Source organism: Corvus brachyrhynchos, unplaced genomic scaffold (assembly GCF_000691975.1).
Source record: "Corvus brachyrhynchos isolate BGI_N302 unplaced genomic scaffold, ASM69197v1 scaffold116, whole genome shotgun sequence".
Taxonomy (NCBI): domain Eukaryota; kingdom Metazoa; phylum Chordata; class Aves; order Passeriformes; family Corvidae; genus Corvus; species Corvus brachyrhynchos.
Genome location: NW_008240221.1, coordinates 14073031 through 14099595, shown reverse-complemented (window position 1 = coordinate 14099595; position 26565 = coordinate 14073031). Strand labels below are relative to the sequence as shown.

At 42.5% G+C, this 26565-nt stretch overlaps 1 protein-coding gene across 8 annotated transcripts; it reads right to left on the bottom strand.

Annotated features, from left to right (window-relative positions):
- Window positions 1-16: 16 nt before the first annotated feature.
- On the bottom strand, window positions 17-26554 carry LOC103622821 (24-hydroxycholesterol 7-alpha-hydroxylase). Of its 8 annotated transcripts, none has more exons than XM_017744936.1 (16): window positions 26467-26554; window positions 24928-25104; window positions 24177-24271; window positions 22889-22968; window positions 22461-22571; window positions 15840-15975; window positions 14875-15049; window positions 13145-13294; window positions 12200-12293; window positions 10622-10720; window positions 8662-8752; window positions 7488-7621; window positions 6577-6672; window positions 4541-4629; window positions 1599-1686; window positions 17-891 (listed from the first exon to the last, which is right to left on the bottom strand). In XM_017744936.1, exons 3-16 carry the CDS (start codon window positions 24226-24228, stop codon window positions 820-822), a joined length of 1467 nt encoding a protein of 488 aa, XP_017600425.1. In that variant the 5' UTR covers window positions 24229-24271; window positions 24928-25104; window positions 26467-26554; the 3' UTR covers window positions 17-819. The 8 variants fall into 8 exon arrangements, with proteins under 8 accessions (XP_017600425.1, XP_017600427.1, XP_017600426.1 ...); XM_017744938.1 differs by having other exon boundaries at window positions 24177-24267; XM_017744937.1 differs by lacking the exon at window positions 26467-26554 and adding an exon at window positions 26144-26370.
- Between the last annotated feature and the right edge of the window lie 11 nt (window positions 26555-26565).

Here is a 26565-nt window from a genome sequence, read left to right as displayed (position 1 = left end):
TATTAGACAACCAGTCTCATGAGCAGCAACAGCTTTCCTCGTGATCACTTTTTATTGGAAGCCAAACATCATGGTCAAACTGTCACTGCAAATTCATAGAAGGACTGATGATTCTGAATCCTGTGGAGCAAAATAAAGCTCGGCAGAAATTTAGGTGCTCCAGTGGAACAAGATCCCAAATGCTTGCAATTTTCTGTTACAAATTCATTTTATTTGCAAGAAGTTGGCACTGGTTGTAGGCAGAGCAGGCCAGACCTTCACCTGCCCACACAGGCAGTGACACACAAGTCACCACAGTTTATCAGGATGTGGAGCTGATCCAGACGCCTCTGCTCAGACTGTCCTGGATTTTGTGCACACCGGCACCAGGGAGCTGTTTGTTGTTACCAATGTGATTTCTTAGCATGAGGCACCACTTCGGCCTTGGTTTGAAGCGCCCTACAGGAAGCAGTGAGCTGGCCCAAGGGAGCTGCTTCTCTGCTGGTTCTGGCACAGCTTCCACACAGGACTTCCAGACACTGCAGCTTTTTGTCCTGCGTGTTTGGTTGGTGAGTTTAGTATATCAGATTTGAAAAGTCTGTGAATAACTGACCCACAAATTATGAATGCAGCAGGAAAGCTTGGAGTGAAGCACTGGGAGGTGGGCAACCAGGGGAGGAGCACAGGTATGACTGCACTGGTTTGGCACAGCACAATGTACAGCATTGAAAGCTGAAATCAAGAACTCTGCAGGCAGAGTCTGAAGATGTGGGATTGGGAAGCAGCTCAGTGGTTCATCCATCCACGGGCTGGCAAAGAAAGGTCAATGCTGCACAATTTTCATTCCCGGCATTTATACTGGACCCCTAATGGTGCCATGGGTTGCTGTGTCCCCACCAAATGTAAAGGGCTCTGAAGAAAGAAGAAAATCAGAAAAAACACTTCAGTTAGTTCAGTTAATGGAATTACTATTGTGCTTTAACATTAAGATAAACATTCTTGCATCTTTGGTCTTAGAGAATTACTTCTTGGCTTTGCCAAAGCCATTGAGTAGGGCCTTCATGCTTAATTATTATTCCAGTCACTCTGTCAGGATGACACATGAGCTCTTAAGAAACTCTCACAGTTCTGAATATTTTCAAAATATTCAAATAATGAAGGGTTGACTGTGCCATTCTCCCTTACGGTAAAACCTTTCTGTGTCACAGTTACTCATTCAGTTTTACCCTAATCAGTTACTTTTCGCCCCTGAATATGGAGTGGAAGAGCACTACAAGTGTTGCATCTGATTCCATATCTTTAAAGTATTAATGATCCCATTCCATATTTATTGTTTTTGTGAGCAACAAGTATCAAATCTCTGGTAATGTTTAGGCAACAATGAGACAAAACATTCTTGTAAGCACTTTGTTGTATAGGCAGTGCAGCCCCACTAATTGGAATTACTGGAATTACTCCGGATTTTCTGAGATAAAACAAAGATTGAGTTGTTCATTACATGCTTTATAATACTCCTCTCAAAATTTATGTAACTACAGTTGAGCATGGTTGTTCAGCTGAACCTGATGAATGAAGAGTATAAAGTTGGGGAATGCCACATGAATGCATGGATCTCTTACCTCCTTTGGCACTGCATCCAACAGTACAAATTCATACTTGTACAGGAACAGCACAACGAACAGCTGGATTTCCATGATCGCAAACCATCTGCAAGAAACGGGAGGAAAACATTGGCCCTCCAGACTGACCATCACAAGTGTGTTATCATCAGGTAAGAAACAGGGTGCCTTTGACACATTTTACACTGTGCTTTAGTTCTGCCTGAAAGTTTATCTTCCACAGGAAAACTGCCATAGTTTTTTCAGCTTTGTTACTTGGCAAAGAACACAAATGTGGCAGCTGCCCCTTCTTTCTGGTGAAATGCTGGACCACCAGTATCCCTCTGACACCTATTTTAAACCAGCCCCTTATCATTATGGATTTTTCCACTGTATAAACATTTATGTTCTCCTAACACTTGCTGACTTGAAATAACTTCCTAGGAGTGAGAAGGCAGTCAAACACAGAAAAGGCCATATGACTAATCGTGCTATATAAAGTTATATAATGCAGCTGGGAGCCTGGTGACATCAGAGAGCAGTGACAGTGGGAGTTATTATTTAATGCGTCAGCATTAGGATGCAGTAGGAGACCCAAGGGCATGATTTCTTTTTTCTGTAACACTCTCCCAAAGGTCTTTCTTAGGCTGGAGAAGATTTTGGATAACTGCAGGTAAACTCCTCCAGGCTATCAGTTTTTAATGCTGATGTGTACAAGAGCTTTCTGCATTCACCACTGTGCATCTATATGAGGTCATGGGATTACTCACTTGCAGAGTTTACACCTAAGTCTTAAATACTCAGTTAAAATAGTAATATTACCTTGCTCTTCTACAGAGAAATGCTGAAAAACCTCGATAAAACAGCTATGGGGGAATTCACAGGGGAGGAGGCTACATGACTGCATATGGAGTTGGCCTGGCAGGTGTGAAGGGAAGCTAAAAAGCCTCACAGACCCGGGGTAACTCATGCAGAGCCACCAGGATCTGCACATGGAGCTGCCCTGGGCTCTGGAGTGGGAAGATGTTTGTTTGTTTTAGCGCAGCTTCAGACCCAAATTATCCCTGTGACTTCACACTGGAATTGCCTTGAGCTTTTGGTGGCCTTGGCTCGGGGGAATGCATAACAGAGGTATTTTGATGGCTATTAGCCCAGCTCAGGTGGGATGCAGCCCAAGCTCCAAGCCTGCAGCACCATGCAAGGGTGGGTCCTTCCAGTACCAGCCCTGTTTGCACAGCAGGGCCCTGGACCCCAGTGCTTGAGGGGACAACAGAGCTGTTCAAGACAAGCACAGTCACACAGGTAATAACCACCTGGTTTTACCAAAGTAGTCAAACTGACATCAAATTTTTCTTTTAGGTAAAAACTATGGCACAGAAATGGATTTTTGGGAGCTCTTCCCACATCAGTTTGCTAGACTATGGGGCAGGTAAATTATTTGCTAGCTTTCAGTTTGATTAAATTAGCTTTTAATTTTCTGATGCACTTTTGAAATGGAGAAATTAAATGCTTCACACATTTCATTTATAAACCTCAATACTGAAATAAATAAAAATGCATCTTCAACTTGAAATATCATTGTTTCATTCACTCGTATGAAGGAAATCTGCAACCTGGAATCCTTGATACAACCCTTGATTTAATTTCCTTCTTTTTCAAGCCCATCACATTATTCTTTTACAATTATTGCTGAAAAACCTGAAGGTGTGTTACCATGTGGCCTGCCAAAGGGTCTGAAAGGGCTTTTTAGTTTCTCAGCAAGAAGAAGATTCTCCATCTGTTGTCTATCTGGAAATCTTATACTTTTCTTTCTAACCAAAAACTTACTTTAAGGATGTTATCAGAGTCCAGAGAACAGCCTGAACAAAGATATAGGTCAGGATATATAAACAAGCAGCTTTCAGAAACACTGTTTTGCAGCTTTCCCTGTACCTGCAGATGCCTCTTGCGAATTTTGCTGTTGCCCTTGCTGGGAATGAGGCTGTGCTCAGATTTAGCTCAGGAATGTGGTACAAGCCACCAAGGTACAGCAGTGAGTGAGCACTTCCCTCTGGCAAACCTAAATGGTGAATGTGGTTTTATTCATTTTGTTCATGTCTTTAATGCCTTCATGACGTTTATCTGGCACTCGCGTCTAGCCTGCCATGGGGTGCAGATTCCAGAATGCAGATCCTCTGCAACACCCTCCAGGTTCCTTGCTCCACATGGAACTTGAGATAAAATGACTGGTCCTAAGGATTTTTGGTCACTTCTGTCTCAGAGGAGAGCAGGTTTTGAAGGCAGAGGGTTGAGCATAGAGATGTTTGAACACAGGAATGAGGAGCAGCTGGCTCCCTGGGACTTGTTCCAGGAAGAGGGACAGCAGAGAAAACAGCAGAAGGAATGCAGGAAGTACCAAGGCTGGTGGCACTGCTGGAGGAGTGAAGTGAGACAGGATCTGCAATTTAAGCCATTATACAATTCTGTGTGCCCTAATGCAAAGACAAGATTCAAACAGAGAGGAGCCAGTTAAGACACCTGAAGATCAGCAGAGATGTCAGTGGCATCGCAGAGGATGGAAAGAGAATCTCAGACCAGAGAAATGTTCTGTAGGTTTGTTTAGAACTGGTTTAAGGCAACCTAAATAACTGTGTCTGTAAAATGGTGTAAGTGGAGCAACTCTCCCTTGAAGAAAAGACACCTCAGCAGGGGCAGAGCCAGGCTGACTTTCCTCCCTGGGTGGGGGGCAATATCCCTTGATAAACTGGTCTCAGATTCTGCCTGCTCATTGTGACTTAACCTGTCTTTTCCAGGAATGAAACCACTTTCAGATCAGTTTAAACAAGGTGCAGATGATGCTGAACATTAGGAGACTGACAAAGAGCAAAGAAAACCCTTTATCTCCAACTGTAAGAGAAGCCCAGTTCAAGAGAGTTGTTCTCTGCAGGGTTTGGGAATAAATAAACCCCAGCTGTTTCACTGACCTTCCTGGACACTGATGCTTCCCTCCTCCAAATGCCACAAAGCTGTCCAAGAAAGCATTCTTCTCTAAATTTGCCTCTTTCCAACGATCCTGTGGGAAGAAACTTTTTTTTTCCAAATCAGCCTTATATAAATAAAGCTTAACTTTATTTCTCCAGGCTAAAAATGACCTTGGACAGCTAATCCTCAATACAAAGTTGCACTAATGCCATTTTTTTTGCATTCAACCTGTTAGCATTAGAGTCTGGATCCAAAAGTCAACACCGAATCAGGGAAAGAAATGAAGGTCCCATTTGAAACACATTTAAGTGCCTTAAAATGCTGGCAAGGTTTTCAAAATTACCCCTAAAGCAGTTTTCCTATACCTCCCCATTTCCTAAATCCTGCATCTTGAGCTATTAAAATGCACCCTTCTCTTTATATATACAAATGCAAATCAACCAGTACTGAGGGCACGCACATCTTGCACAAAAAAAATTTCTAAGACGCTCTGCACAGACAAATGCAAAGTCTATGAGCTTTAACTGGTGTAAGCCAGTGTGTGAGAAAACGAACGATTCTCAACAAAAAACAGCTTGTAATAACTCACGCACATCTTGCACAAAAAAAATTTCTAAGACGCTCTGCACAGACAAATGCAAAGTCTATGAGCTTTAACTGGTGTAAGCCAGTGTGTGAGAAAACGAACGATTCTCAACAAAAAACAGCTTGTCTGTACCCAAAGGGATCCCTGCTCCATCCTAAGTTGCTTTGAGAGGAAAGGAACAACACAAGGAACAAGGCAATATGGGCTGAAGTTTTGGTGGGTGACACTGAGAGAAGCAAATCTCATGACTGCTGGCTGACAAACTGTACCAGCCTCCACAAACTCAGTGCTACTCTGCCAAGTAACACCCTGTCAAGCTTCTGGTGGTGAACTCCTCTGATGAAGCTGTCCCAGAGAAGACATAATCTTGCATTTATCTATTTTAGGGATTTTTTTTTTCAGCTAGGGCTGTTCAGAGCTTTCTGAGGAGGAAACCTGTCAGCATCAAAATCCAATAAAGAAAGAAAAAAACCTCAGTGGTGATGAAGCGAGGTCATACATTTGGAATGACAGTGTCTAAGGGGTTCTCACCTATTCATCTTGAAAAATGGGTGAGTTTCTAAAAAAACAAGCTAACTTGCTCTTTAGAAATAAAGTTACTAAAAAAATAAGCTGCTGCATCAGAGTTTCAGCTTCAGATTTCAAAGAAGCAGGAATTGTTAAAAGGGATTTCAAATCGGGAAGAGTTTGCTAGAAGGGAAGTTTTGTTTAAATTACTCCTTGATGTATTTCTATAAAAAAGACAAACTGTTCTATATTGGATGGTGCTAAAAAGAGCAGTTACAAGCCTGCCCACACAGCCACCTGCAGTGGAATAATAAAGAAACTAGATTAACTACTGAATTAGCAGAGATAATACCTACCAGAAATCATCCGACAGGGAGAGTACTTGGAATCACAGAATTTGTTAGGTTGGAAAAGACCTTTAAGATCATCAAGTCCAACATTAACCCAGCACTGCCAATCCACCACTAAACCACATCCCCAACTGCCACACCCTCACATCTTCTAAACCTCTCCAGGCATGGTGACTCCACGACCTCCCTGGGCAGCCTGTTCCAATGCCTGAGCTCTTTCAGTGAAGAAATTTTTCCTAATATCCCATCTAAACCTCCCCTGGCACAATTTGAGGCTGGTTCCTCTCATCCTACCAGTTGTTACTTGGGAGAAAAGACTGACCCCCATCTGGATGCAGTCTCCTTTCAGGGAGTTGTAGAGAGTGATAAAGTCAGGATCAAAGTGATATAAAGTAGTACCATATTACCTGGAACATGTGACTGAATTTAAAAGTCTTGTTTATTCCTACAGGCATTTCTTGTATGTGCACCTGTTCTCTGTATTCAAGGCCATTCTCCAGCCAAATTTAAGCAAGTTTGTCGATGTGCTTTTATTGTAAAATAAGTGAAGGGGAGAAAAGACAACAAAATATCCACACTAAGAGTGACAACTTACAGGTTTGAACATTTCTGGGTCAGGAAAATATTTTGGATTCCGGTGCAACCAATATGGTGACAACATCAGCATGTCACCTGCAGGGATGGTGAAATTCTGAAAAGGAGAAAAATCTCTAAGAAAAGAGCTAAATGGGTTAAACTCACAAAACAGTCCCTCCTTGGTACTTCCATCAGCAGAAGGTCCTAAGAGAAGACAAGTAAAGGTGATTACAGCCAAGGTGGCCATATTACACGTTTGAGGTTTCTTCTTGCTATTTTTTTCCATAAAACCTACACAGCAGGGAAGGTGGAAAGATTAGTTATATTCTAATTTGGTTTTTTAGGTATCAAAAGATCAGAAACATGATTTCTGTCTTTCCTGCTTCTTAATTTACCATGTGAGCTGTTTTTTTTTCCTAAATATTTTGTTAAACACTTCCTTCAATGCAAAGAAATGCAAAGAAAGCCTTCTATGATAGTAGACATTAGTAATTTTATCAGTAATCTTAAATAGTCATGAGCACTGATTCCTTAAGAGTGTGAGTTTTTTCCTCAACATTTCTTTGTCAGATTCCTGAATGCTGACACCTCCCTTCTGAGCGGTAGTTGAAGGAGTCTTAATCAGTTACTAAAATGTGGTCTCTTCTACCATACTTGTTGTGTCTGATTCCTATTTTACATACCATCAGTATCTCTAGTTCAATTCAATTCAATCTAAAATCAATTCAAAATTGAAGGCAAGACTGTGAGCCAGAGAATCCAAACCACTCATAAATCAATGATGATGAATAAATCTATTAAAAAGAATATATAGGTGAAGCTGTGGAATATCTCTCCCACTATAATTTTATCCAGATCTGTTGGGAGGACCCTTTCCAGACAAATCACACAGCATGCTTGAGGGGAAAAAAACCCACAACCAAACCTCACCTTAATTCTAATTGGGTTTATGACTTTCTTGGTGATTGCACCTGGAGACCTCAGCCGTATGGCTTCCAAAGTGCACCATTTAATGAAAGGGATCTTCTTCAGGTCCTCCTCAGAGACTTCCAGTTTATCTTTACCTGTTATGGCATGAGAAAGAAGACTCCATGTAAAAATTAGATTTCGTACTTGTTTTGATACAGGCTGACATTTCTTGCCTTAGAACTGTGGGTGAAGTACTTCAAGACTTCAAGGCATTGTTTACACCCAAAAATTGTCTTTATATTTCAAAGTAAATAAATTGACCTGAATCAGTAAAATTTAAGAAAAGCCACTGAAGATAATTCAATAACTCTAAGGAAGGTGTAGATATGGTGTTGGCCAGAAGGGGCCAAAGTCATGTTGGAAGTTAAAAGTCTTGAGAGTTTTTCTGTGCTTTCATAGGACACTGCATGGAAATCTCACGGACTGTAGGCACCAAGACAAGAAGCCATGGCTGAGCTCTTGGGCTCTGTTAACATTAGCAAATGAAACAGTGCCAGGAGAAAGGCTTAAGCTCTGCTTCATTATTTACTTTATTGGTTAATTACTGACATATTTCTTGATACAGTTTTGACCCATGTCAACAAAGAGTCTTCCATGAAAGTCTAACCTGTCGTTCAGGGGACTGCATATGGGAACGACTACTCCCAGTAGATGACTGCTTTTTGAGGGCAAGAGATTAGTTATGGGGGGTGAAGCATGCTGGAAAAAATTACTTCTGATGACAGAAAAGAGAACAGTTCCTGGCCTGTTTTTTCCATGAATAGTTGTAACTCTGGTGAACAGCACACAATGAAAAGCACCTGAACTGAAAGACCTCATCTGACCTTATTGTAGGTGCCTGGAAAAAGCACAAGACTGGGTAAATACAAATCTAAGTTTAAATGATAGGAATGAAGAAACAAACATGTACTGTTCCTTTCTTACCTTCTTTCTGCTAACATCAAAGGTGATTTTGCTTAAAAATACATCTTGAGCATATCCTGAGTAAAGATGTAAGAGCTGGACTCTATGTTATCAGTAGCACCCTTAGCAAGAACACTCACTGTTCCCAGCCACTGACCAAGTGTGCCCTGTGCTGGGCCAACACAGGATAAATAATTTCCAGCTTCCAGAAGGACTCAATCAGATTTATTACCTGCTTTACCAAAAACAGAAGCCAAGTCTTCCATGACTTTCTTGTAAATGGTAGGATTAGAGAGTATGAAAGCAAGGGTCCAAAATGCAACCTAAACAGAGATGGAAATCCTTGAATTTAGGGATATGGAACAGAATGGCGATATCTTTTTAGCAAATCACAGAGGCAGGTAAAAACATTTGCACTTTTTTTTGTATGTGCCTGTTGCAGTTGGGATGCACAGGGAGCTGTGCTTCCTGGGTAAATCCATATCTAAGGGCTCAGCTCCTGGGAGATTATGTCTAGTCATCTGCTGTGTACTTATCTTTAGTGAACATTATATAGCTTTAGCCTTGAGCTTTGAAACACAGAATCCTTTATTTTCAAATAACTAGGTGTTAAATTTACTACTAAATCATTGTGCATGATTAGTTTTAGCTGCAGGAATGAAAAAAATTAATCCATACTAGTATTAGGAGAAATGAGGTTAAATAATTTGCAGGGCATTGTCATAGTGAGTCACACTAAAATGGGCAGGAAAAGTTTTAATTAACAGCAAAACAAGGAGTAATATATCCCCTTTAGAAATAATTTGCTAACTGATTATGCAATGAAGTTGAAAATCAAGAAATTTAGGAAAGGAGAAAATCCTCTTAAGTAGGATGAAACCAGAAGGACTGGCAGCAGTGCCAGGAGTCTCTCTCCTTGCTGAGCTAGCAGGAGGTGCAGCCTGCACACAGATCTGGTCATGGGCCATCTGCGCTGGTGAGGGATGAAACTCTGACTGTTGTTTCCCAAACAGACCGACATGGATGCAGCCCTCCTTCTGCAAAACAAATCTGGTAGCTTAGCTTTCCTGTACAGCACTTGGACACTGTGGCTTCACTCCATGAGCTAAGAAGGGATAACTGAATTGTTTCAGATAAAAGGGTTTAAAGTGCTTGTAAAAAATGCTCTTGGAAGGTGAAATGCCTTTTCTTTCGTCATTCCATTCCCCAGAACAGTGGTTGTGACTATTCTGAGAAACAGAAAAATATCTGTATGTCTATTTACAGCTGAATATTACAGAAGTAAGTGTTGTGGAAGGAATGTCAGTTATCCTGATAACAGACAGCAGGCTATGCCTCCCACTTATGCCAACACGTGAATCCACAGAAACCTCACTGAAATGGATGAATTTCCCTTAGGCTAAACTGCAGTTATATCCAATCTCCAAAAAACATAGATATATCTGTTAGGGGGACATACAAAAATAACTCACTATCATGTTTTTCTAAATCACATCTGTAATGGACATAACTGTGCTGGAAAGAGCTTAGTAGTCATGGTAAATAAAGGATGTTTTTGCTGCTATGGATTTTTCATCTGAGAAATTCCTATAAATGTCTTGGGTCAGCCTAAGCTGTGTTAGATATATTGGGCTTGTTAGCATATTTATATCAGTATCATTAATCCAGCAAATCCTTTTCTAACATGGACAAAACTTAATGGCTCTAGAATCAAACTATTATTTTCTTCCACTGGCGTTTGTACAGCAGATCCCCAAAAATGAAACAGACAAATTCACTCAAGGATTTACACATGGATGAAGTTACTCTATATTATGCTTTTGATATTCTTTACAATTGGTAGCACCAGGGTATCTGAAATAGTCTTTTCTATAATACAGCCACAGTGCTTCAAAACAGAGTTAAATGCTCTTCACAGCTTAAGACTGTGATCTTAATAGCTGTGAGGCTTATGTTCCTGAAATGTTATGATAGGGGACAACATCATTTAGGAAAAATAAAAGAAGAGCTTTTCTTGTCATTGCTTCTGTGACATTGCAGCCTGGGTATATTTGTAGTGATGCATGTGGGCGTGATAATCCCTTCTTTGGAATCCATGCAGTGTGTGTGTGACCTCTGTTTCAAAGCCTTTCCTTCCCAAATACAGGCTTTGGAACTGGAGAAAGAGGTGTTTCTGCAGCTGATGTACTTACGGGGACAGCATTTGCTTGGGCAGCCCAGAGCATCAGGAGACCATAATTGGGAGCTAGATGTTTTCCTTGCAAATTATCCAGGAGATGTTGTAGAAGTGTCTGTTAAAAATAAAAGATAATCATCTGTATTTCCAAAAATATATTAAAATGTAGTTTGGGGTGGGGCTTACTAGAACTCAAGGACTAATTTCTCAAAGAGAAGTAATGTTAGTTATGGCTTTTTTGGAAGGCACAATGTAGAAATGACAACCATTAAGAGAAAATGAGACTAATTCACATAGGCAGAGGACCAGGAGAACTCAGGGCACCACATGAATCCCTCCTGAATACTTTCACTGCTCTCCATTTCCTTAAAATTTTATGGGATTGAGTTCCCTCACTCCCCATTGTTGCTCATATGTGGAAGAAAGAAAAAAAAGAAATCTCTGTTCTAATCCCTGCTCTACACCTCTGCTTTAAAGAACCTGAAAAGGGGAATGAGCCACTTGAATGAAAATGGAAATGAAGAAAATGTTCTCTGTTCATGCCAAAAGGGTGCTTGTTATTAAGAGATGGTCTAATACATCAGCAAACTCCCTAGTTTCAGGCACTTTGTTGGTGACCTAAGCAGTGACTTCAGTGGGTTGATATTCTTTGAAACTATAGCAACAGTGTAATGTTCTAGGATCAGCTTTTGTTTATAGTATGTCCTTAAATGCAGCGCAACCATGCACTTGAGGCAAAGTTTCCTGCCTACTTTTCAGAGAGGAAAAGGGCAACCTTGAATAAAAAATGGCTGATCTTTTTCCCAAATGCCCACTTAATCTAAGACACCGAGTTTCTGCCTCCTACTTCCCGCACCTTCTTACCTCCCACCAGCTCCTCTCCAGCCTCCTCTTTCTTTCTGCAAATCTGGTTTATTTTATTAAAGAAATTGTGGTATGTAAAGCTTTTAAAGTCTAAATAAAACCTGGTTTTTTTAGTGATCTGTTCTACAACCATTCGGTAGATCAGAATTCCCAGGCCAGTCTGCCGTCACGTTTGTCAGCCCTATCGGCAGAATTCCTGCCAGAGCTGAGGAGAATAACCAGGGTAACAACTTATCTCAGCTTTGACACAATCAATATTTAGGGTACTTGGCTCCCAATCCAGAAATCTGCTATTTTCTACCAGTCTGGCTGTTGAAGGATCTGCTCACTCTACACCAGGGTTTATAAATAGCACATGTAAGGTTTTGAAGTTTCACAGCATGCTGCCCTCAGAGAAACAACTGAAGGGTCTTTCACCTCTTTCAACTGCTCACTGCAGTGTGATACTGGAGGCTGGGGATGGGTCATAGCTCTGAACCCTTGCCTTAAAATTCCCCAGGGAAAGATGTTAATTCTCAGAATTGCTTGAAATAAACTAAATGGAGGAACAGGAGTCAAAGTTATGGGTCTGTCCTACTGCAGGTGACAGCAATACTGGAACATTTCGGTATAGCTATAAAAGCTGACATATTTGACTTATTTCTTCCAGTACTGAAGTAATTCCTGCCCTCCATCACTTCAGTCAGAATATGCAACAAAGTCATCTCATTTCTTAGCCTCAGATGTTTACCTTGGATGCAGTCTCTGAAGGGTTGGTCCTTTCAGCATCCAACACTACTTTCTCAAATAATTTTAGAAGCCATTTTTTGGATTTTGACCAGTTCCTGTAAAGAAAAGCAACAAACAAGAAGTACTTAACGGAGGCAGCACAAACCAACATTTCCTTTTCCATGAGAAGCACTCCCTGGGTCGTTTTCCAAAAGCCCCTGGACAGCAGTCAGTTGATGAACAGCCAAGTGTCAGTCTGACTGACAGAAGTGATGACTGGCATGAGGAACAGCACGTCCAAGGCCTCCATCTTGCCCAGACCTCCTCTTGCAGCCATGACCTGGGACTGCACCACTCCTACATTTTCATACCTTTTTATTACAGGTTTTCAGTGTGGATTTGGACAGACTGCTTAGGCCAATCTTTTCAAGAATGATCCTCCTGAAGAAAATCAAGGCCATTTTTAGAGCATCCTCAATTCTTTCTGAAGGTATTTTGAGGTGCTAAAAGTGCGATGATGGCCACAAGAGCACTGACAGGGTCTGGAAGAAACTCCTCAGAGTCTGGTTGTCTCTACCCAAGGTCCATTCTGTGACAGTGCAGCCACATTACTGGGGATTGGTATGCTGGGAAAGAGCAGAGAGACACCTCAGTGGAGGCCCCCTGAGCTTGGGACTCACATTTAGGCTCAGGCCTTTGCCCTTTACCCCATTCTGCTGCTCCCTGACAGGTCCAAGCTGGGCCCTGCTCACATAAGCCAGGTTGTTTCTGCTCTATGCCAGGAAAATGCACAAGACAAGGTCAGAACTTTTTTGAAGCATTTAGCTAAAAGCCTGCTTTGCCTAAGGGCACACCATCAATAAAGGCTGGGCATCATCCTCCAGGGAAAATGTCTCCCACAGTTGATACTGCAGCAAGAGAAATGCCTGTAGTGGGTACACCACAACCATCACCTCTGCCCCTTCACCTCAGGAAGCACTCGGGCATCTGAGACGCGTATTCAAAGTCCTCATCATACTTCCGAAAGTGCTCTTCAAACTCCTTGATTTCACTCTGACTGGTTGGGCACACGCCTTTCCCAAACAGGGTGTTCACCACTGCTGGATACATGACATGCCTGCAAGGACAAGATGCCCGTGACTTAGGGGCCCACAGGATAGCTGTTGCAGCAGTTTTAGACCAGGATGCAGCACATTGGATTGCCAGCACTGGAAGCTGTAGGACTCAAGGGTCACATCAGTATGAAAGGCTGGCACAAGGCTCACACCTCACCCACACCCTTATTTCAGATTTTAAGCAGAGGCAGGAGATACACAGACCTCAGGCTGGTCTGCGCATGGCTGAACTTCACCAGTTAGGGTTTGGTCACTCGAGCAGGAGCAGAAAGACTCTGGCCACCGAGGTCCCCTTCTCCCTATTAACCACCCCTCTCATTTCAGGTTGACCCCCATGAACCTTCCAGGCATTGCACAAACCCCTCTGGACCAAACATCCTGAAACATCCTTCCTCTGGCTGCAGCTTTCCTGGACAGATGATGTTTTTCTGGTTTCTTTTCATCTCATTCTTTACCTGCTTGCTCCTCTGTTATCCTGCAAACTCTGAGCTCCTTCCTCAGACCCTTTTCCTGTACTCCAAGAAACTCTTGCGCAGCCTTTGCTGTGTCCCAGCTGCTGCTAAATGAGTATTTCAGGGAATAGTGCTCAGTTTTCTATTTTCTGATAATAAGGAAGAGGGGGCCATCTGGTGGCTCTATAGATTTCATTTCGAGGCAGCTAAGTAACAATTACTCAGAATGTCGCATTCCAATACTTTTACTCTGCCTTGTTTAGCAAAGCAGAACAGATCATCTCCTACCATATTTCAAAGCCCCTCTCCCCCACATTTTCCCCCAGTTAATCCAAACTGCAGTAACTGCAGTGAGAGGTGCCAAGTGATTTAACTGCAGTAACAGCTATATCTTACTGTATAATGCAGAACAAGGCAGCAAAAGACAATCTGAATGTGAGGTGTCAGAAACAGGTCCAAACCAAAGGCAGTATCTGCCCCCATCCCCGGGAGTCTTCAAGGCCGGGCTGGATGGGGCTCTGAGCAATGTGCTCTAGTGGAAGGGATGGAATGAGATGATCTTTAAGGTCCCTTCCAACCCAAACCATTCTGTGATTCTGTGAATATTCAACTTGTAATACAGATGGACAGACAAGATGTAGGTGTTGTCCCAGATAATCAGGAAAAAGAAGTTAAAAGCTTTGTTGCTGTCACATGAAACAAATTTTTTTTTTACATGAAGTTCTTGCAGCCAAGTCAGTTGCAGAGGTCTTAGTTAAGCTTCAAGCTAGGCTTGGCTCAAACATGAAAGGTTTTCAACCTGTTGAAGATCAAGCATTTTGTCTGTTCCTAAGTTCTTTATAAACACATGAAGCTTTTCTCCCATCTTTTGGGAAACAGCGTTTGTTGGAAGATGCTGTGTTTTCTTTTTTTCTTCCAAAAAGGCAATTCAGATGCTTCTCCTAACTGGGAGAAAACCCTTACATGAAACCCTGTCCACTCTGTGAGCCACCTGAAACCATGAGTCTGTGATGAGCATCCTGACAAACCTTTTTTAAGACTTGAGTCCTGAGCTCCAGCTTCTTTACAGAAACGTTTCTCTCCCATGTAGGACACCCCTGAATTTGAGATGTGCTGCAAAACTCCCTTACCTTACGAGGTCATTGAGGTCGCCTGTGCCTTCTGTGCCCAGGTGAGCCATGTACTCATGGAGCTCCTTACACAAAGTGCCCGAGAACATGTGCAGATTAGAGGGACTCATTTTCCCCTTCATCATGCTGTAGAGGTTGCCATGGTTCTGATAAAATGCTTCTGCAGGGACAGACACTAAATACAAAATGAAACAGAAACATTCTGGAAAGTAGATTTTCACTAAAAGACAGAGTGTACATTTTAACACATAACTTTTGACTCTAATTTAAATGCCTTAACCCTCATTTTCCTGAAGTGAAATTCCCTGGAAGCTTCCTTGTAACTACATAAAGGTTTTGGTAATGCCGCTGTTTCTCCCAGTCTGTGTAACATCTTCCTGCCTCATGAAGCGTCAATGCCAGAATCAACAATCCAGAGATTTCCCCCCAGTGGGATGTAGAGAGATGTGCAGGCGTGCCACAAAACTGAATGAAGTGAAAAATAATTTATCCCAAGAAAATACCAGTTTGTGTCTCCATGCTGTAGTAGTACATGCTCATAAACACTTCATCCTTTTCTAATGACTCTTGGACTACAGGGTAACAAATAACTACTGGTGCAAGCTGATTCTCCAACGAAGTGATAGGACTACCTACTATTACTCTAAACGAGGTACACACAGGTGAGGTGTCCAGCCACAGAAAAGGACCTGATCTCAAGCTGGAGTTGCTTGATGGTAAAAATAATAACAGTCCCTGGATCAGAAACTTCTGATTCCTTGACACTGAATCCAAATCCCTTGGCTGGCTTGCAGAGCTGGATCCTTATGGAGAAATTGAATTTCACCTTCATTTCATAACATGGTCATGGATTTAAATAAACATTTAAAGCATGATCAAAAAGCCAGTGGGTTTTTGGTTGGGACTTAATGTTCCTGGGTAACTAGATCTGGTTTCCTTTAAAAAAAAAAACGGTTCTCAGTTACCTGCATTCTTGACAGCTTGTTGTACTGCCTGTTCAAAATTTAAGTCTTCAGATTTAAAAAATGCTTCAGTTCCTTCTTTCTCAGTCACAAAAGTGAACCGTTTTCCCAGAGCGAATATTGTGAACACAGGTCCATGCTGGAACAAACAAAGATTTCCTGTCACTGCACCGTTAACACATTTTGCAGGAACCCCAGCACGACTTCAGTGCTGCTGAGAGGTCAGGAGGGAGGACCTGGTGATTCCCGCTCTGTGCACACCTTGGCCCAGAACTGCAAAAAGATGAACATGAATCAGACCAAAATTTGCAGACTTACGGACCAGAAGGGAATGTGATATGTGCCTGCCTGACCTCTTGCAGAGTAGAAGAGATTCCTTCTCTTAGATTAACACTTTATATTTGAATCACATTGCAGTTCAAACAATAAAACCTATGTAGATTTAGAGAACCCAAGGGATGGATTATCTACTCCATCCCTTGGCTGCCACAGCAAAGTACCAATATCGTAAAAATCCACAATCCTACCTATTTCAGTCTACATTGTTTTAGCAAAAACTCCACCCTCCTGCATATTTTTAATATTTCAGATTCCCTTTCCTTTCCTGTTCTTTCCTTTCCTGTCCTTTCTCCTAATACCAATGATTACTTTCTTGTACAGATGTTGAAAGATTAATATCAAAATACCTAACAAGCTTTGTGCAGAACAGATTGACTGACATTCAGGGAAGGTTTTTGATGCCATAAATCATTCTTTCATCTTCCCTTAATCTAATACCCTAGAAACTATTGAAACTTTCAGCAATAGGCATTAAATTCTGAGTTCCTACATTATTAAAATGATCCCTGATATTTGTATATACTCTAAACTAGAAAACAAATGTGCAGTATCTACTGTCTGTTAGATGTAGGCATAAAAAGATCATTCTACCTTGCTCACATTGTTTATGCCATTGACTTTAACCATTTTTTTTGCTGTCTGTGTCTGTAGTGCTTGCTCACATTGTTTATGCCATTGACTTTAACCTTTTTTTTTTGCTGTCTGTGTCTGTATAAATCCTGCTTCATCAAAAGCTCTTTGAAGCCAAGGAAAAGATTCCTCTTGGTATCAGCTGAATTTTGATTGTGTCCTTCAACTGCAAATTATTAAAGTAAGAATGAATATTCAAACTCTCTGGATGATAATAAATAAAATATTGTTTTAATAACAACTGTTCAAGGACAGGCTGGATGAGGCTTTGAGCTCCTGTCCCGTGGAATTTGTCCCTGTCCATGGCAGGAGGTGGAACAAGATGAGCTTTAAGGTCCCTTCCAACACAAACCAATCTGTGGTTCTATGACTCTGTAACAGTTAAATTTCTAAGATTGCTTTTTGATGTCCATGTCCTCATCATCAGTCTGGATAAAATTCAGTGAATTTGTACTGTTCTTGGTTTTAAATTAGTTTTTAAAATTTTAAAATTAACATTAAAATGTACTTTAACTAATATTAAAATTAAATTTGAGCTAATAGCAACCTGCAATAATACTTAATTATTCAAATAAGGTTGCACTCAATTAAAGATTGGAACACTTTATTTTAGGTGATTACATGTGACCAAGATGTCTGAGCTCCTATAATACACAATAGAAATCAAGTCTGTGCAGTCAAGGGATCCTAAAAACCAATTTGCCAGACCAGCTCCTGCACACCTGTTTTTGGAGGGAGCTGAACTGCCCTGGGACTCCAGTGACAGCATTGACTACCTGTCCAGTGACCATCTTGGTAACCTGCAAACACCCACACAAACAATCTGGGTTTGAATCTCATCCAACTTCCTGCAATCAATTTAGAATCATTAAAATTAGACCAATACTAAACAAAACTGAAATAAGAAAGCTGCATAGATGGCCTCCTCCAGAACAAGTCAGCTTCACTGAGCAACACAGTGATGGCAGATATTCAAAGACAAATCTTTCAGAAAGCAGAATTTTGTGTCCAAATAAATATGACATTTGATAATACAATGCAAAATTAAACTACTAAAAAAATTTTGAGAATCAAACTAATAAAGGCAATTTGCTACTCCCAATAATAAAGACTTTTCCAAACATGCCAGATGCAGGAAGTCTCCCAGTCTGCTACTGAGCCTGGTAAATAATCAAGGTGTAAGGAAACCGTGGGGGGAAGGAATCTGAGTTAGGGATTACATCAGTGTAAGACAAGTCCCACCCTGGAGCCTTTCACTGAGAGTGATGGACTGAGATCTTGTTTTGAAGGAAGAATGGAGCGGAATAGACTTAAACAAGTTCTAGGTAAAACAGTGATAAATATTTCAATTCAGAACTCTCAAGGAATTAAAATAAGAAGTTACAGAACTCCCTACTGTGATCTGCTAAATCATCCTCAGCAACAGGAGGATGAACAGGCAAGCATGGTGCCAGAAGGACCTGGGAAGCCTCAAAGAGTCATTTTAGTACTCAAAAAATTATAGTAAGCATTATTAAAGATTGAGATTAGTAGTGGATAAATAGGATGTACTGAAAAAGAGCCCAATACAGCTTTTAAGGAGACATAAGGTTGTGTAGCATTAGAAGTTTTCCTAATTCATTCCTTGGAAGAAGAACTGAAAGTTTACTCATGATCTGGAGTAATTTGAGAGTCTAAACAATGAGAAGACCCAGAAATATCACAGAAGAAGGCTCAGAATAATGATACTCTGAAACTACTCCAAGATCTATTATGCAAGTGCTAATAAATGGCTTTAAACTGAAAGCAAGTAGGTTTGCATTAGATATTAGGGAGAAGTTCTCTACTGTGAGAATGGTGAGGCCCTGGCACAGGTTCCCCAGAGAAGTTGTGTATGCCCCATCCCTGGAATTGTTCAAGACCAGGTTGGATGGGGCTCTCAGAAACCTGGTCTAGTGGAAGGTGTCCCTGTCATGGCACAGGGGTTGGAATGAGATGATCTTTAAAGTTTCTTCCACACCAAACCATTCTATGATAATTAATCTGGAGCTCTTATCTTGCTAGGAAAGGAGAGGGAAAAGGACAACAAACTTCTTAACCCATCCTGTGCCTGCATCTTCAATTTAAGTTGTGTTTCTACCCATTCTATCTCAGCAGGATATTCTGAGCTAGTCAAAGAGATGCACAATATGCATGAATATTTCAATAAAAGGGGATTAAGCTTTTAAGAAGACCTCACAACATACAGAGACACAGAAAGCAAAATAAAAATCCTCTTAGGATTTACTGCTTTCACTCATGAAAGCTAATTTTTTCAAAGATTGGGAAACACTTCAGTGCTACGGTGAGAGGCAGATTTGAGCCTGAGGAAAGTAACACTCCAGAGAAACAAAAACTTCAGAAGGACGTTCTCCAAAATCCCAAAGGAAATCAGGGAAACAGCCATTTTCCCCAGGGACACTGACAGGGAGCAACCACTCTCAGCTGAGATAGCTGCAGTTGTACCACGAGTCCTGCCGGGAGCTGGGAGCACTGGGTGGGTTTCCTCTCCCTTGACTGCAGACACACACACAGGGTCAATGCCGTGTTCCCTCTCTACTCAGGGACTGCAGCATTTTGGTCTTCTATGCCTGGGACCAGTCACAGACCTTTAGTAACTCGGCTGTGGACACTGACTATGGAAATGCTCCACCAGAAGCCTTCTCCAGCCTGTTCAGCTCCACACATCCCTTCCAGTATAACCCAGTGAGCCATCCCTCGCCCAGCTGCACACACACAGTAAGGCCAGGAGTCCTGGGACACATCACCTTATCCCAAATCAACACTCTCTGAGAGGGATGGACGGATCCCACAGATCCCTACAACAGTGCAGAACAATCTCGTGGGTTTAACTGAACTCCTGTTTGCTTAATTAGCAAACTGATGAGAAGAATTTGAAATTCGTTACTAACTCTTACCATGTTTGCCAGGCAAAGTGGGGAGCCACATCCTTTGAACCCCTCAGTAAGCAGCTCTCCCTGTATTTTATGCTGCATGGTGGCTCTGGTTATTCCCCCTGCCCATCCCAGACTGCCTGCAAAACTTCTTTCACCAGGCAGCTTTAGGAGGAAGAGGTGGTATCTTTTATTAGACCAGAGATTAAATATTTTATTAGAGCAGGGAACTTTCTTTTCTTAGTCCCAGTGATGACACAAGGGGGAAAGGAGACAATTCTTCCAGCCCACGTGTTCTTCCGTAGGAGGAAAATAGAAGCAGCAAACTCCAAGGAAAGGGCAGGTTGGAAGTAGTGGAACTTTACTGTGTTACTCCAGAACTTGAGAGAAAAAGCAGTGAAGGACAGACACAAAAGGAATTAAGAAAGAAAGCAATTAAGAAAGAAAGAAATTAAGAAAGAGATGAGTGTCACTTTGACAGTCTGAAGGATTAATCCAGGAGAGGAATTTTCTCATTTTAAGAATCTCCCCTGAAGGTAATGACCCTACAGCGATTAAGAGGTTTCACACTGCCTAAAGCCTGTTTCTGCAATACCTTTTACGAGGGCAGCTTGCTCATACTAAGGACACTTAACCCTATTTTGGCAGTATTAAGGAGCCTGGAATTATTGCAGATGTATTTTGCAAGCCCTGTAGTGCCTGTTAATGACCCCTTTGGCAGCAGCACGTGTTTTGTTTGGCTGTACTCTGCAGCAGTGCCTACTCTTTTAAAAGGGAGCAGGCAGGAAAAGGCTTATTTTTCCTGGCCTCAGCTCAGCGTGCCAGTGTGGCAGGTGGGAAGGGAGGGAGACCTTCAGTGCCTGAGGGGAGTTTAAGGAGAGTGGCCCTCCTCAGGGACAGGGAGACTGTCAGGTGATGGTGCTGCAGGCAGCCAGTCAACCTGGGAGGGAGGGAGGGATGGATGGAGACATCCCTCTTGGCCCAGGGGGACCACAGGGAGAGGTCACAAGTCACAAGGATGCTGAGCTGCTGGACCAGAAGTCAAAGTAAAGGTCCTAACAGCAAACCCACAGTAAAGGGAGAGATGTAAGAAAGCCTCCTCTTCCTTTGAGTTTTTTCCCCAGTGAAAATGTTTCTTGTTTTAGCTTCCGACCCAACAAAACCAGAGGTTTATAAAGTCCTTCAGGAGCTTCTGGTGTGTGCAGATGTGTCAGCAGCTGTCACAGCATCAACCTGGAGTCTACATGGTCTCCAGGCAAATGAACACCAAAATTAATTAATCCAGAGCCACTGAGTATGCATTTGTACCCCAATACAAGTATGTAAATGCTTTGCTCATTCCATCTGTGTATCAATGCCAAAAAAGGACTCTTCTGCCAGGTTTGTTTTAAAATTACCTCCAAGAATTTTCTTAAAAGTTTCTTGGGGAAAAAAGGCAACTAAAGTCATGGTGAAATAGCTGTCCCCAAAAACAGACTGCACTGTAAAGGACAGTTTGTCAGGCTGCTTTAATCTGGCTGCCATCAGGGTGTGTTTACAGTAGACAAGGAGGTTCCCTAACAGCCTAATATCAGAAGAGTCAAAGAAATATTATGACTGGATTTTTTAAGTGAGGCTTGGCCAGTTTATTTTATGGATTATGTAGCACGGTTTCTGAAATAGTAGAAGAATTGGCAGAAATGAGTTTTCTTCCAGTCCTACATTTCAGATCTAAGAGATGAATGAACAAATAACTGATGTTGGTATGCACAGATGAAAGATACAGGAAAGACATAGTAATATAAAATTAAAACTGGCCTGTCAAGCACAGAGATGCCAAGAAACTCCAGATTATACCTACGAGCTTACACTATGATGCACCCTATGTGCTTTAATACAAGGTTGACAGCTCTTCTTGTTCTCAAAGATCAGACTTAATCCTCTGCTTTAACACCATGAGTTTATAACAATACAAAAATAAATACAAATATGGAATCTAGCACTGCAAAATGAGAAAGCAAACTTTAAATGTCCAGTATTTATCGATGTAGAGTTATTTTCAAGTTTCAGGATGTTACAATGGTTTCATTTTTAGTAAGTTTTTGCAAGTGGTGGGCTGTGTGATCCTTCAGTATGGAACACTCAAGGCTGACTACATTGTAGTAGCAGGTGATACAATCCCTGAATGAAAAGTGGGAAACTGGGGTTTATGTCAGTTATTATTAGCTGTCTAGAAATCAGGCATCTTACCTAAATTAATAATTTGATCTTTTTCTATCCAACAGACACAGAAAAATAATTTTAAGTCCAGGGGGTAAATCTCGACCCTCATGTTTGGTTAAGTTTCTTTAGGATGGAAAACTTTGTCTGCCAAACATGTTTGTGTCTCTCTTGAATGCTGAGGGACACCAGCTGGTAGTCAAAAATCTCACCTAACTTCAGGCACGCAAATAAGTAGCTTCCTGGTCCCAGCACTTGACACAGAGCTTTCCACATTATCTGAAACCAAGATAAACATACAGCCAGACTGCAAAGGCAAAACGGCAGAGGATGATCACAGCACAGAGATCGTGCCTGGATCAGATCCACAGCTCAGCAAAGCTGGTGGTACTAAGCCGATTCTTCACCACTTAAATGCTCCTGACGTTATAAAACGTGACAGGAAAGGGCAAAACTGAACGCAGAAGTTTCTGGTTGCCTTCCCCCTTGCAGGCAGCCACCCTGAGCACACACCCACGAGCAGGCACGCCAGCACACGCATTACCTTGTTTCTGGCTTGCTCTATAAATTCCAGAGGAGCTTTCCCGAACTGAAACGCAGCTCCAAACCAAGGGATCCAGCTCCTGATACAAGGAGGGGAGCTCGGGTTTCTCAGCTGAAAGAAAAGAGCCTTGACAATGAGGAGTCCCAGGAGTGCTGCCAAGAGCAGAGCGAGATCCATTTTGCCTCTTCGCCGCCTGTCCCAGCCCCAGCAGCTGCTCCGCCTGCCGCAGCCGCGGCATGGCCGCGCTGGCCGGGCTCCGAGTTCATCAGCAAGGGCCTCTCAGATCGGCCCTGCCAGCCCAGCACTGCCACGGGGACAAGATGTCAAAAGCACTGAGCAGCACAGGGCACAAATCCTTGTTCTGGAAAAGGCAGAGCCAATTCTGCTCTGTTCTGGGATGAGGACCAACTGCTGCTTGCAAAACTTACATGTTGCTGTGCCCAAATCCTTGGACTTTGCAGCAGTTGCTGGAAGGACAGCCAGGCAGCCAGGGACATGGCCAAGGACACTAGCAAAGCAGTGCAGAGCTTTCTTCAGTTAAAAAAAAAAAGGGTTTTTTTTCAATATTGAGATTACAAAGCAGAGAGCCAGTGATTTGCAGACATTTAGCTTTCAGCAAGTCAGATGGCAAGAAACTTCTGCAGACATCACCTGAAGCAGAAACCTTAAGAAAGGTATCTCTCACCTTTCTGAGATGTGTGTCCAGTGTCTGAGGAGCAGAGAAACACTTCTGAGGTTGAACTGACAATTCAAAACCTGCTGGTCACCTCTATTATATCAGTGCTGTGTCAGAAGACAAGGTTTCAGAGAGGTCAGATTAGTTTCTTTGCATGTGTGAAAGTGGCACACCAAAATTACTTATGGAATACATTAAGTATAAAAAAGCCCTAGGAAGTGCTGTCAGAGCCTACCCCCGCACACCCTCAGCAGGTTTGAAGAGAACACAAAACCAGGAAGAGTGGCTGACAGACCAGATGAGTGTGCTGCCACTCAGGGGGACCTCAACAGGCTGGAAAATGGGCAGACAGGGACCTACCTTAAAATCATAGAATAACAGCTTGGAAAGGACCTCAAGGATCACCTGGTCCAGTTTTTTCTGGCCAAAAAAAAAAAGTGACTTCATGAAGTTCAGCAAAGGGAAGTGCCAAGTTCTGCCCCTGGGTAGGAACAACACCATGCACCAGTACAGGCTGAGGGAGCACCTAGGTGGACAGGAACTTTGCAGATGTGGGGTACTGGTGGACATCACGTTGAACATGAGTCAGAGATGTACCTCTGCATTCAAGAGCACCCGGGGCTGCATCAGGGAAATGCTGCCAGCAGACTGAGGGAGGTGATCCTCTGCCAAGAGTGAAAAAGGGGCTGGAGTATCTATCATTTGAGGAGAGGGTGAGGGAGCTGGGACAGCTCAATCTGGAGAAGAGAAGGCTCAGGGAGATCTTCTCCTCTTGCAGACCTGAAGGGAAAGTGTGAAGAGGATGGAGCCAGGTTCTTTTAGGGGTGCCCAGTGAAAGAGCAAGAGGCACTGGGTGTAAACAAATACAGATACAAATACAGTTTAACCACCTTCCTATATAGGAATAGGTGCACTAACAGGAACCTGTGCAGGCAGGCAGTGCAGTAAAAGTAGCACAGCAGAAATACACCTGGTAGTAGGAGGTTAAGAGCTGTGAAAAACAGGTGTATGTCCTTCATTAAACAGTCATGCTGAAATACCTTGGGATGTTACATGTTGGTCATAGGTGCAGAAAAACAAGCCCACATACATCAACTGTAACGAACAGGGTGTTGATCTCCATTTTGCAAACTGTCTGGAACAAACAGATAAATCACTGTTAACCATCATATTACTACACTTCTGTGTTTAGCTACCACAGCTCTTTATACATTTATTTCCTGGTTTTATTTTATCCATTAAATTATTTCTCTTCCTATAAAGGGGTAAAGTGATAAGAGAGCTAAAGACCCTGTAATATTGGAGTATATTTTCATTATATGCATGGTATATTTTCATTAACTCACTGAGGAGTGAGTTTAAAGTGATCAAGCTTTCAAGCCTCTGTGAAGACATTCATTAAAGGCTTTTGTGTTTGTTTTGGCCTATTTTTTGTTTGGTTTTGTTTAGCTTGTGCTTTTAGGGTGTGATTTGGTGAAGGACATGAGATGCAAGGCATTGTTATGAGGAGGACACAACCACTACAATGGTGGAACAGTCACTGCCAAGCTTTCCTCAGGCTGGGTCCTAGTCTTGGGCAGTGGTTAATGGTTAATGGTCTTTCCAAATGAACTAACATGGAAGCACAGGTGAGGGCACTGGGCAGTCTGGCTGCCTTTCTCCAGTCTAGCACACAGCTCTCCCAGACCCCACTGCTCTGCTTCCAGCCCATCTGACGTCCATACTCCCTACCTACATATGCAGCCTTTGGTCAAACTGGCTTTGGACAGAAACCAAAAAATTCCATCTCACCAAGAACTGAAATAAATTAATAGTAAGGGTCCTCTCTGCTGGTGCTGTCTCCCTCAGGATCTTGGGATATAGGAACTCCAGGTGTTTGATGGATCTCCATGAGTACTGGACTTTCTCCACACATCACAGAGCTGTCCATGCAAGCATCCACCTCTAGTCAGGCTCATTTCAAAGATCCTGTGGAAAGAGAAAATTTCTCTTCACTGCTATTCCCCCAATCATCTGGTTTAAAAAAGAACCTCTTTCTTCAGGCTAAAAATGACCTTCCACAGGCTGCTGCAATGCTATGGGGTTTATTTTAAGGAGGGATCCAGTTGTTGTTTTCCACTCCCTAAAGCATGGTCATAGAGAAAACAGAATGAGACTGTACCCAGAGGTGTACAGCTAAAGGATGATTGTGAAACCCTCATCCTGGGAGGTTTTCAGGAGACGAAACAAGACCTTGGGCAACCTGATGCAATGCTGAAGCTCTCCCTGCTGTGACAGAGGACTGTAGGATGACTGCAGGTGAGCTCTAGAGGTCCTTCCTCTCTACGCCACGTTACGAGCTGATGATACACAGGCTGACATAGCGTGGCACAAGCTGACTCAAGCCCACAGAACAGCTGTGGAGAGAGGCACAAAGTGCCACAGCAGGTTGCATGAACTGTCCACAGGCTCTGAACCACTCACACCTTCTGTGCAGCCAGGCACATTTACATTAAATTGCAATATGCCCTCTCCCCATTTTTAACCACAGCTTTGTCAAGAGTTTGTTTTATCACTGCATGAGTTGTAATGAATTTTAACCCCAAGAAGGATCCAATTTAATACCAATTACTGGTGACCAATGAGAGAGATTCATCCAACTTCAACTGAAAATTTCACCTCCAGTGCTCCCTTAATTTGTCTGAATTATTGAGACGGGGGCCACACATCAAAGCTTTAGACAGTCAGACAGGGATGTGGGGAGGTGTTCTGAGATAAGTTTCTGTGACCTAAAAAATCCTCGAATCAGCATGAGGATTACTGACTAATGGCTAATGATTAACATAGGGATTCAGCTGAGCCTTAATGACAAGTGAAAAGCTTCTCTTGAACAGCACACACCTTACCCTTTTTTTTTTTTTTCATGATGAGAACTTAAATATATCTATGATAATTTAAGAGAAATTAGGACTGGCACACAACAGGACTTCAGCATTCAGCCAGGAAAAGCTTTAAACTTTTCACTTACGGGACTCTAGGCAGCGATCAGCTTCTGCCAGCCCAGGCTTGCTGGGATCCTTGTTCAAACTGCACTTCTCCGTGCCTAATCCGCAGCCCCAGCTCCGCACGTAGCTGTTGCTAATGCAGCTCTTACTAAACCAGATCGGGATCAATTCATCCCTCCCGGATGCAGCTCCTTGACACGGGAACAGAGTTTGGGGCTCCCCAGGCAGTGCTGCCAATGACAGCACCCCGCAAAGCAAACAGATCCCACGTGTAATCTTGAGCTCTCATTAATGATTACTCTTTTTAACGCAGATAATGGACAAAATTGTGCGTGTGTCTGTGTACCTGCACTGCCGGTTTCCGGGCACAGAGCAGCCTTGCTGACAGACTACATTTCCCAGGAGCCTGTTGCGCAGGAGTCTCTTGTGTCACTGCAGAAGGACC